The sequence below is a fragment of the Nestor notabilis genome, unplaced genomic scaffold, assembly GCF_000696875.1.
Source record: "Nestor notabilis isolate BGI_N333 unplaced genomic scaffold, ASM69687v1 scaffold1642, whole genome shotgun sequence".
NCBI classification, from domain to species: domain Eukaryota; kingdom Metazoa; phylum Chordata; class Aves; order Psittaciformes; family Psittacidae; genus Nestor; species Nestor notabilis.
The window spans coordinates 15,406-27,874 of NW_009916803.1; the positions used below are offsets into that span (position 1 = coordinate 15,406).

Below are 12,469 nucleotides of genomic sequence, written 5' to 3' on the forward strand. Positions count from 1 at the left end.
GGCTCTCTAGAGCAACTGAAAGCAAGTGATCTGAGCTAACACAGACTATTACTGCAGACCTGCTGATGTAAATTATTGTTATGGCTAACCTTGCATTAATGTTCCTAGAAAACACTAATGTTCCTAGACAAACTTCCTGTGAATATAAGATTCTGTCCTGAAACACTAAAACTTATTCAGAGAGTTTGGCTGATGACCTTTAGGATCATTTGCACAAATCTTTTAAAGTTATCTGCCTGTGGGAAATGTTTCTAGCTGCAAATTTGTTGTATGATTGTCTGGAAATAAAAGCCATGGCCAAATGCCCTTCATAAATCTGAATTGGTTGAGGTCAGAGAAACAAGTTTTGTACCCCAGCAGACTGAACTCCTGTCTTCTATGGTTTTGCTTTGTAGCTGGTTTAATTAGTCCTTGGAATTTGCCACTATATTTGTTGACCTGGAAAATAGCTCCTGCCATTGCATGTGGAAATACTGTGGTTGCCAAGCCAAGCGAGATGACATCTGTCACAGCCTGGATGATGTGTAAGCTCTTGGACAAAGCAGGTAAGTCCCATAGCGTGCTAGGAAGGGGGAATGGAATCGAAATTCTTGTCTGTGCACCATTTTTTGGTTGCAGAAATCAGAAAGTGCTCGAAGAGTTTGGGAAAGACTGTTTGCTGTAGCTAAATGTTGCACTGGAGAACAAAAAGGTCTCCCTGTCCTCACACAATTCCATCTCCCCACCCCAGTTATTGCGCAGTTTTTTCCACTATCCTCTCATGAAAAATCTTCATGTTTCTCCTTTCCCCCTCCTACGCTCCACGTAAGGGCATCCTAAGTCTGTGTTGAAAGCAGAGGAACCATGAGAGTATAAGAAAGTGAGAATCAGCTCTCAATGGCTATGTCATGGCTGTATTTGATGCACTATTAAGGAAAACTAGGAGAACAACTGCTTCTTCCCTGAATGACTTAAAACTGGATCTCTGATCATGGATTTCAGGCAAGCGTGACTGATCAGGGGAATTGGTGCCTTTCTTCCCATCAGGGGTACCTCATGGGGTGGTGAATGTGGTGTTTGGAACAGGCGCCAAGGCAGGAGAAGCCCTCGTCTGCCACCCCGATGTGCCTCTGATCTCTTTCACGGGGAGTACGCTGACTGCCCAGCGGATCACAGAGAAAAGTGCTCCACACTGCAAAAGGCTTTCGCTGGAACTGGGAGGCAAAAACCCTGCGATCATCTTCGATGATGCTGACTTGAGCCAATGCATCCCCACAACCCTGAGGTCCAGCTTTGCCAACCAGGTGCCTCCCACCTCTGTAGCATATAAACCCTCTTTGCTGCAGGTGGTGTGTGTGTATTTTTGAATGTGTGTGTGTGGACATACCATTAGTTCCGAATCCTAAATTGTTAAGGGGAAAAAACTTACTTTGCATTGTTGGTGAATGTAGTTTGCACTCCTGAGGATGCAGGGAAACAAATCTCATTCTGGGATGTGACTTCTAGTACTTGTCAATAGTACAATGCAATATGAGCTAATATTGTTGTTTTTCTTGTTTATGTGATTATTTCTTTTTGGTAGGGTGAGATCTGTCTCTGCACCTCCAGGGTCTTTGTTCAGAGAGGCATATACAGCGAGTTTTTGAAGAGCTTTGTGCAAGAGGCTAAGAAGTGGAAGGCGGGGAACCCCTCAGATCCTACAGTTGACATGGGAGCACTAATAAGTAAAGAACACTTAGAAAAGGTGATGTTTCATGTATTCTGTGATCTTATTTTTTAGAGGGCTATAAAAGGTGATTTCAGAGGTATATGGGAAGGACCATATCCTCTCCAAGGTTAGCTATGAGGGATGATGATTCGAAGTCTTTCTAAGGTACATTTCTGACAGGGTTTCTGTTGCCTGTGGCCTGGGATCATGTGATGACTTTGGAAAAATCAGTTCTATGAGGAAAATAATTTAAAATGACAAAAAATATTTCTTCCTGTTTTAACGAAATAATTCAAAATGGTTAATTCTAAATCTGGAATTTATATCAATCAGTCCATTTTAATGGATTTTAATACTGCATTTGCTAAGATCACTTATGTGTCTAGTAAGTTAGTTACCAAGGTAAAAGTCAATTTTATATCACTGACAAATTCTGGGCAGTTACAATACACAGTTTCCCAGGACTGCTTTCAGTAATTTGGAATCACATATGTGTGGAGGGCAGCTGAAGATGGTGCACAGTTAGACATAGCCTGTTTTAGTGGCTTATATGAAATTAATCTTTTTGGTGTCAGACAGTGTTCAGGAAAGCAGATGCTCGTATCCCAAAGCTATCTGACACCATCGACATAAACAAGAAGCAGACTGAAAACCGCAGAGTGAGAGAGAAAGCTAGACCTTTGTCATGCTTCCTGATGCCTCAGCAGGTTCCCCAGGCTTGCTCTGAAGTAGAGTGGTAGAAACACCCACTTCCCGAGGTCCTTGGTCTGTGGCACCACAGAGGCCTTCCGAGTCTAACCTACCAAGGTGGTTAAAAGAAGAAAAAGACGCCCTGTGGTATCTCTGTGGTGTTTCTATAGGGAGAGAAACCAGGCAACAATTTCAGAACAGCAGACGCAGATCAACAGCATGTGCTATGTGTTCATGGTAGCATACAATAGCAGCAGCCATGGAAACAGCTTTAATTATTTATTGATGAGATTTTCTATAGCATTTGTGACTTCATCATCCTAGTGGCATGTAAACATTTAACAAGTCTGCCTGTGAGGTAGGAAAATATTACTAATCCCTTGGAGTAGTTGAATGAACCATGGTACGAAATACATGGTGAACTGCCCAAGCTCCTGCAAGAAGGGATGGAGGCTTTAGGACCACTTGAGTTTTCACCAGGGGCCAGCAATTTTGCCTACTAGGCTAGTTTTTGGGGAGGAAGAAAATTATTTTACAGCAAGAAATACCCAGCCTTACTTTTACAGATATAACAACAAAAGCTAGGGAATGATCCTCTGTTGTTCAGAGGGAAGTAAAGGCAGCATGATCCAGCTGTAGACATTCAGGAGCTCCTGTTGTTCTGTCTAGACTGGATTGGCGGTCCCTCAGGATTTGGTGTCCTTTAGCAATGATGTTTTCCTGCTGCTTCTGCAGGTAAAGAGCTATGTGAAGAAAGCCCAGGCTGAAGGAGCTAGAGTCCTCTGCGGAGAGGGAGTGGATTCCTTGGCTCTCCCAGCTGGCAACCAGAAAGGCTATTTCATGTTGCCCACAGTTATTGCTGAAGTCAAGGATGAATCTTGCTGCATGCAAGAAGAGATCTTTGGTCCTGTGACATGTGTGGTAGCATTTGATACAGAAGAAGAAGTGATCAAAAGAGCCAACAGTGTGAAATACGGCTTGGCAGCCACTGTGTGGTCCAGCAATGTGGGACGCGTTCATCGGGTGGCACGAAGACTACAGTGCGGATTGGTGTGGACCAACTGCTGGCTTATTAGAGATCTGAACTTGCCATTTGGTGGGATGAAAGCCTCAGGCATAGGAAGAGAGGGAGCAAAGGATTCCTATGAGTTCTTCACTGAGGTCAAAACCATCACAGTAAAGCACTGACATATGCCAGTGAAAGTATTTTAACGTAAAATAAATTATAGTAATCTGTGTTACCAAAAATGGCCTTCTAGAACACAGGCTGCTATTGTGGCCATCTTTTTCTAGAGCTTTGGTCAAGTAATATCTGTGACAGCTGAAAAAAGTCATCCCAAATGCTAATGTTGAATGCAGCCTTTTATGTTGGATGAGAAGTTCATCATGGACTCCACAGTCAACCCATCCCAAAACAAATGACTTGCTTATCTTACAGATCCTGAAGCTTTTTGAACATTCCTGTCTCAAATATCTCTCCCTCAAAGGAAGGTTGGAGAAAGGATGAAACATGACTGTGCCTGTGGCTGATGAATTACCTAGAGGGACAAAGTGGCAAGCACATTGGGAGGCTGATACTGTAATGGGAATCAGCCAGTTTCCACTATAAATGGTATGGTCCACATACCAGTCCATATTGCACTTCATTGGTATCAGACAAGGACTAATGCTACAGCACACTAAAAGCCTGAGCCGGTACCTTTTATCTACTAAGTGGTATTAAACCATGAGGTTGTGAAATTCTCGTGATACATAAACATTTTAATTATAACCTGCTTTATGTTATGCGGCTGAATCATCAGAAGACTAGTTCTCTAACTATTTTGAAATTGCAATTATAGCCTAGGCCTCAGCGATGGTGTTTTTCACATCCCTGCACAAAGATTTGGCTACGTCACAGACATTGTCATTCTTCATTAATAAAGACTGAAAGTGATTCCCAAGAGAACTAACTGTTGGGAAATATTTGTCACCAAAATGTAAAGCACTGGCAACTTTTCTTCATTCATTTGGTCTAGTGGAAGGTGTTCCTGCCCATGGTAGGGTTTGGAGCTCAATGATCTTTAAGGTCGCTTCCAACCCAAACCAGTCTGTGACTCTATGATTTGCAGAGCTTTTTTTTTTAAAAATAATAATAATAATAATAGTTAAAAATCGGGTATCTCACAAACTTGTTCTCATTCCACAAAAGGAAAAATAAAGTTGGATGCACACCACGCCCCACCATGAAATGCGTACATTGCTATTGAATTTTTTAGAGCAGTCCTTCATGATTTATTTTGGAGTTTTGAGCTGAATATCACAGTAAACAAACCTGGGTGAAGCTTCATAAATACCTGTATTTTGGGAATAGCTAATGAGTATTGGGAATATTTTGACAGGGCTTTTGGGGGGGGAAAAAGGCACCTCCTGAAATACAAAAACAGCTGATGAAAAAATAATACTGATGAGATGTGAAAGACTGAACTGCTTTGCTGCTCTTCTGCACAACAACAACAAAAAGAGATTTGGGGGTAATAGAAAATGCAGTCTTATTTTTTGTATGATTTGTAACATGGTGGGACCTTGGTCATCAGATGGATTTGGCACAAGTACCCCGAGATGGAGGTGACTTAAGGAAATACATAAAAATGATATGCTTATTGAACTGATGTTTTCTGAAGAAGTGCAAATATTTTGTATTTTAAAAGTCTGCCTTAGGTCTATTTATGACCATATGGTGGCAGTAAAACACCTGCTTTTGTGTTTTTAATCCCCCCCAGTCACACATTTTGCTGGGAGCTCTATCAGTGCATGTTTCATTCTGCCAATTTTTACTTTTTTTTTTTTTTTTAGCACATCCTGTTTGGAAGAGCAAAAGAACCCAAAAGCTGTGAAATGCTTCATTAGTTCGTGGGCAGGCGTTTTCAGCAACAGCAGATGGGCTATTACATGATTGGTAGATTTGGATGGGTTCCTTCCCCCACCTGGGTCTGGTCTAGGTTCAGTTTTAATGAGCTGAATTTTCTTTCAGGTGTTGATTTTGGCCCTGTATTAGATGCAGCAGGAGATATCTGTATGTATTTCACAAATATATACATGAGATAAAGGCCTGCGTGTGATCTGCGTGTTTGTGTTTCCAGACCAAGATATCCAAGGTATTCCGTAGAGGTGGAGTAGTAGGTGGGGGAGGACAGAGCTTTGCAGGACCCCCAGGTGAGGTGTATGGAGATGGCAGCTCCATGTCCAGTCTGGCTCAGAGGATTTCTCAGAGGTGAACTCCTGGGGTGCCCCATTCCATCATCCCTGTGCCCAGCACCTCAGAGAGGTAAGGGAGGTCTGCTGGCTCTAATGATGATGCTTGCTTTTGGGCAGGAAGATATAAAATCATGTCCCTTTCTGCACTTTCTGTAATGGATGCCTTCCTTCTCCAGTTAAGGTGAAGTTCAAGTGCCTTGCTTATTCTGCTATTTCTTGCCCTTTAGATGGGTAGCAACTCACATATGTATGTGTGCACATGGGTGTCTGGGTAGGTGTTATTTGGTTGTAAGATTTCTTTTTCTGCCTGTAGCGCTGGGTAATTCTTGCATTTCACATGCCCACCTCCAGCCTCAGGTGCCAGCCCGCAAGAGAGCTGCTGGTGCTTGTGAGTGTGAAGCAGGTGATGTGAGACAGGTTGCAGGATGCTTGTACCAGGGCCTGTCTGTGTGGATGCCAAACTCTCCTGCACACCAAATGCTATGAACTTTCCTATATTTTCTTTATTCAGACTCACTTTTAGCATAACAATGTGTGTGGCTAACCGTCTCTCTTCTTGCAGACAAAGTAGTCCAAGAACTTCTTCCTGCAGATGATGAAGGTGCCTGTTGCAGCTGTTCGGTTTCTGGATTTTCTGCTCTTGGTCCCAGTGGGCGGCAAAGAGGTTATCCCAGAGGATGAGGCAGGCTGATACAAGGCATCAGGCTGACTGCTTTTGCAGAGCTCTCTGGGCTATGCAGCCTGGAATTTTCCAACCCGGCAGCAAAGCTCTTTTCTTTTTTTGTAGGCTGCCCTGGCTTGTGCATGAAATCATGTGGCCATTGTGAGGATTTATTTAATTACTGTTACGTAAAGCCCAAAGAGTTCCTCCATCTGTTAATTCTTACAGATGGAGCGAGTACAGTTCTGTTCAACACCAGAAGATTATCTCACTCATGTGAGATGATTGCTTTACATGGGTAGGTAGTACATTTGCCATACTTTACAGATCTCAATTAGCATAAGGTTATTTTTGTTCTACTTCTGATTTTTCCTCAGCATGTTTATATCTGTATATATCGTATAATGCTTGAAAGCAGCTTTGCTTAGGGGGACTCTGGTCATTCTTGGGAGGGGAGACACATCAGTTTTAATGTTTACATTCAAATCAAGCTACATCCCTGTTCTCACAGTGTTTGTAGCTTAGGCAAAACAAGAGGTACTTGTAAAACTCCCAGGGCTGAAAACAGTCTTGACTTTTGGGGTCAAAGAGAATTTCATGCCTAACTTAAATGTGCAGAACTAGAGTGTAAGCTAGGCTAGTTTTAAAACCTTAGCTTTGAATTTCCAAACTTTCCTGACAGGATTGTCCTCAGGACTGAGGTATAAGGTCTTGTTCAGTCTGGAAGGATGCTTGCTTAACACCTGTCTCTTCTCTAAAAGGGATGCCATCTGAAGTGTCCAAGTACTTGACTTCAAGCTTCTTATTATACTTAGGGATCTTCTGTGTGGTGAGAGGGTGAAAAATGAAAATGGAATGAAATATTCCTGGGCTGGAGGAAGACCTGAGTCCCACTCTCCACCCTAGTTAGTGGTTGAGCGTGCTGTAGAAAGCTAAGCATAATGAATAGAGGAGACCCAGAACAGTTGCAGGAAATCCTGGTGACTGAGCCATTTTCTTCATTGAATTCAGTTCCCCTCCTTTCCGAGCATTTGTTTTTGTACCTGGTGGGTGATACTTGTACTTAGGGAACCTCAATGAACTAGCTTTGTTGTTCTAAAATACATAAAATCCCTGTTGCTAACAGTTGTACTCTAGGAGAAGGGTGGTAAGTGTAGGAAGTAAGTATAATGAGGAAAAGAGGGAAGTCCTATAGTATTATAACTGGGTAAACTGGATGCATTTTCTTGCAGCTGAAAGCTAGCTATGCATCCAGAAACTGTATGTGTATGGTGCTGTCCTCTGAAAACGAGCAGTTGAAAAGGATTTGGAGATCATGAGGGAGAGCACAAACAATATGAGAATACCAGCTCAGCTGAACCAGCCCAGCAGTGCGTAACTCAGCCTGAGCTTTGCTACATCATTGCAATTAACTGGGGAAGCCAGCATGATCCCACAGAAGATAAGCAGAAGTGTACTGAATCTGGAAATAATCCTTACCTTTGTCTGTAGTATTGTTGTAATGTTTTGCATCTATTTCTGATCTCTTTTAAGGGATGTGGAGGGAGGAAAATTATTCCCAATTTTGATGGAAGTCCTTCTAATGTGAGAATTAGACTTTGGGCCATGTGTTGTGACATCCTTTGCCTTCAGAAACACCTACTTTACTAAGACAATTGATGTGTGTATATGTGTGTGTATACTCAGATGCAGGCAAGCAATTACAGGGATCAGTGAAGAGTCCAGAGGGGCAGATGCACACTACTGATGTGCTATTTTGAGTGCAAGTTTTGACTTCTAAAACACAGGAGTTGCTGGAGCACACCTGACAAATGTCCTCTCTGTTAGGTGATGAGTTAACCATGGCACAACCTATCTTATGGGCACCACGTGTCCTTAATCATTTTCTAGAAAATGCAAATGCTCCCAAAGAAGTGAGCACGAGTGTCCTGAATCATTACAGCCTGGGGTTTAAAGCTTGCTGTTTATGGAAGAAGGGGGTAGATGCGAAGTTATGACCTGTCAGGTGGATCAGGCCAAGGTTTCTCATGTAGTTGTGACCACTTGGCCTTTGTTCTGGGCTTTAGGAAGATGTGCTAGATCTCACAGCTTGGCTCAGGTGAGGGCAGGGATGTCTGGTCCAAGGAGCCTGCTGGGATACGAGTTGTGAGAGACAGATGCTAAACTGTAGTTGAGACTGAGGCATAAGTACTCGTGGAACTTCACTATAGCCATGTGGCGCCTTGGTGCAGTTATGTGCAAGATGAAATAAGAACATTTCCCTGTGCATGAGGTACTGTGTGGTGCTCAGATATGATAATGATGGGGCTCATAAAAGTCCCCAGAAGAATAAAAGATTTCTTTCATGTAATGCTACTGAGAGCTATCTCCTGGTTTCAGAGAAAATGAAGTAATTATAGCCCATTTATTGTGGAGAAGTAGGGACACATTCATTCACAGAGTGCTAAACTTGTCCAATTAACTCTGTGCTCCTGAAATAATAATGAAAAGATTATGCTACCATTTTAGTAATTGAATTTTCTCCTCCGCTGGGAACAGTGCATATTAAAGTGAGGGTACACCCTTGGTTACAGAGAGATTTCTTGGTTTTCAAGTTTGGCTGACCTAACACAAAAGTCAGGCAGAAGTCACATATTCTGCAGCTGTAAAACAGCATTTTCAAGGGTTGATTTTAAAAAATGAAAAAGGAAATAAAAGGAACATTTTCTAATCTTGCCTAAATTTTTTAACATTGATTTGTTTAGGCTTATTTGGCTTTAGTGAATTAACTGTGTTTACCTGCTGAAAATAAAAGGTTTTGTCCTCAGGAGGAATGCCAAAATGTTTGGTGGTGGAAATAGCAGGTCAGTCTGGTTTTCTCCTCAGCATTCTTCTGCTGAAATACCCATGTTTTCACAAGCATACTTGTTAGCTGAAAATTTCAGATAATTTCAGTCCTGCTTAATGGCTGTATTTCATTTGTCCTTTTCCAAGCAGACACTGGAGTCAGTTTTCCATGCAGAAGACATTGAGTAGCTATGATGAGATAGTCTAAGAAGTTTGATTAGGAAATTATCTCCTTCCTATGATGTTCTGCTCCCAGAACTACACTGAGGTTTTTTAGGATGGGAATGATACTTTTGTAGCTGATAATTATATTAATAACGTATTTTCAGAGCTGACAGTTTTGCCGCTTCAAATGCATAGTGTGAAGGGGTTTTTTGATCATTAAATGTGTCTCTGGACTTTGTGGCTTTGAGTCAAATGGAAGAGGGGTGAAAACTGGCATCCTGCAACAGCCATGTGCCCAAGAGTCTGTTGGTGATTTGAAGAGAAATTTGCTATTACAGTGCTGTGAGATTCTTCCAATCAGTTCACCCCTGCAAAGAGCTTCAGGCTGCTTCCTCTGTTGGTGATACATTTTGAAACCTTTGCGTTGTCTTTAAAAATTATATATGCTGTGTGTATAACTATTCAGATAGTTTCCATGGTGCGCTGCTCCAGTAGGAAGGGCAAGCTGGGCTATTGATCCATGTGCTTCCAAAGAAAATCTAACTCTGGTCTGAGACGTTGCTTCTTGTTCAGTTTGTTTCTATGAGCAGCCTAAAAGAAAAGCAGTTTTGCAGATTACTGAGCTCTTTACAGCTCAACCTGATACGCATTTGTAGTATTTAACACGATACATTCATTTAAACAATAAAAATACCTTATTTTAAGAGCAGGAGTCCAGGGGAGGTCATGTTCCTCTCAGCTGATATAGATCAGTGTTTAATTTTAATCATCAGCTGATCTTTTGGTCCTGGTTTGGCTGTCATCTGATCTAGAACTCACTTTTCCTCCCAGAGCCTGATCAATACCACTTTTCCTTGTGTTGCTTCGCCTGAGAGATGTGGCTATTCACCACTGGGGAGGTAAATCATTTCTTCAGTCATTCTTCCTGAGATTTGGCCAGGTTATTGAAATTTATGTGTTCTGGACATGAAGACAAGATGTTAAATGTTCTGTCCAAGGACAAAATTCAGCAAAAGCTGCATTTTTGTCTGGCTTTTAAATATGCTTAATCTTTTTTCCCCTTCTGATTAATATTTGGATATGAGTTTTCCTTCACTGAGATTCACTTGCTGTTGTTTTGCTCCTAGATTCCATTTCTCACTAGTGATATGAATTATTTAATGGGCATATTGTGCTTCAGAAACAGCATTTTTAGCTGAGCTGCTATGTACTTGGACAGACACACACACACAAAAAAGATCACTTTTTGAGGAAGCTGTCAGAAATCTCCTGTATTTTAAACATCAAATCTGTGAGCCCTGAATGTTGAAGAAAATGTCACAGTGTTCTAGCAATATTTACTCTAATGTCCCCTTTGAGCTGCCTGTCAAAAATAGGCACATCTCTGACTGAGATACAGCTTGGAAATGCCAGTTTCTAAACAATCCCTGAGGCTCCAAGTAAAACTTTGATGAATAATCCTATGATTAGATGATTTTTCTGGCATACATTTTCTATGCAGCATCAATCTGCTTTTTATGGGGTTTTTTTTATACCAGAAAAGATGGATTCTGGTTATCTGTTCTTAGCACTTCATTCAGAGGTCTTCCCATCTTCAAAGCAAAATATGAACTTTAGCTAATTAAGCCTTTTTGCACATCTTGCATCTGGGAGTGTGAAGCATTTTTCATTTGTCTGCTGCAGCAATTTATGGACAGAATATACTCTAATACCTGCAAGATATTTTCTTCAAAGGGAGTTGAGGGTTTTTTTTTTCCCCTTGTTCGTGAAGGTTTTTATTCCTTTGTATCCTGAAGGTTTGAATGACCTCACCAGAGAAAAAGTAGCTTCAGAGGAGGGGAGGCAGAAGGTTCCTGGCTGCAATTTTCTTGCTTATTCCTTTCTTTGGTTGCAATGTGGTTTATGTGGTCTCCAAGCATCCTGGAAAATGCTTACTGCTGGAACTCAGGAAAAAGGTGTCAGCTCGTGTGAACTCTGCCTGCTGGGTATCTGATAGGGATGAGTTGGAGCAGAGCTCCAGAGGTAGAAAAAGCAAGAGTGAAAGCTTTCAGTGTTCATTACTGGGAGGTCAGACTGCTTTAAATCAGGCAGTCTGGGAAGTTCTTATTTCACTATAAGTGAATCTTATAAATCCATCTATATACCTCTAAATCATAAAGAAACATTAAAGTAACTGTAGATGGTATTTATACCACAAGAAAATTCATAGATGCAAAGAAACCAGCATATAAGTGAGAACTAGACTCAGGTAAAGCTCAGAAAAGGAACTGTAAAAAAAGATGTTACAGGTGGTGTTGGCTTCTGCTTTTGAGAGCACTCAACTCATGTATACAGAGAATAAGGCGACTGCTGACACTCATCCACGCACAGAACAGAAAAATAACAGATATACAATAACATTCTGAGCAATACTAAATTTTTGTTTTGATTTCACTGCCATGAAGTAGTGTAGGAACTTATTTTGGTTTAAGGAAATATCCATTAAAGGCTGGACTTGTACTTCATACACTTGCCATTGGGATGCTGTCAGATTTGTATACTGCTTGATAGAGCTCTGTTCTTTCAGGCTAAGCCAGACCATTTTTGTGATTAATTCACAGCATTATTTTTCTTCCTACATACAGACTACTTAGCTATTCTCTGAGTAAAATTTAAGAAATGTAATCACTCAAAGCAGTGATCATTCACGGACCAAACCCTGCATGGTCAGAGCAGCAGGAGCATTAGGCATGAGAAACCAGGCTTGTGCTGTCTCAACTAAACTGGAAGTTGCCCAGGGTTTCACAAACCTCATGTGAAATCTCTTTTCTTTTTCTGTGTGGCCCTGAATGATATACCACTCTAAGAATAGATCTAATTTCTAAGCCTGCAGATCTCCCTGCAAAACACTTGACTCCTGAAACAGCATGAATGGGGGTAATTCTTAATTTTCTGTAGGGTAGACTGATCCATACTTTGTTAATGGAAATGCGTGAATGAGAAAAGTTCTCCTTAGTCCTAGGGAGGACATTGAATGCAGCATTTTGTTCTTCCAGCATAAATGGACGTGTCTGTACTGTCAGGGGCAGCTCTGGGTGAGCATGGTTGTGGAGCTTTGACCAACCCTACAGAGTTGGGAGGTCTCAGCCCGTTCTTATGACTTTGCTTCAGCTCATCATAATAGGAAGTTGGGACAAGCACAGTTTAAATCTGCAGCTCCAGCT

At 41.5% G+C, this 12,469-nt stretch overlaps 1 protein-coding gene across 3 annotated transcripts in view; it reads left to right on the forward strand.

The window, feature by feature from the left end:
* The window catches only part of ALDH8A1 (aldehyde dehydrogenase 8 family, member A1), a 9,782-nt gene extending 6,168 nt beyond the window's left edge, over positions 1–3,614 (forward strand). The window contains exons 4-7 of one of the 3 annotated variants that reach the window (XM_010024747.1): positions 396–545; positions 1,027–1,283; positions 1,562–1,723; positions 3,113–3,614. In XM_010024747.1, coding sequence (XP_010023049.1) covers positions 396–545; positions 1,027–1,283; positions 1,562–1,723; positions 3,113–3,565 — 1,022 coding nt within the window. In that variant the 3' untranslated portion in view covers positions 3,566–3,614. The remainder of the gene's footprint in view (positions 1–395; positions 546–1,026; positions 1,284–1,561; positions 1,724–3,112) is intronic. The other 2 variants (XM_010024749.1, XM_010024748.1) reach the window with 2 other exon arrangements.
* Positions 3,615–12,469: the final 8,855 nt, after the last annotated feature.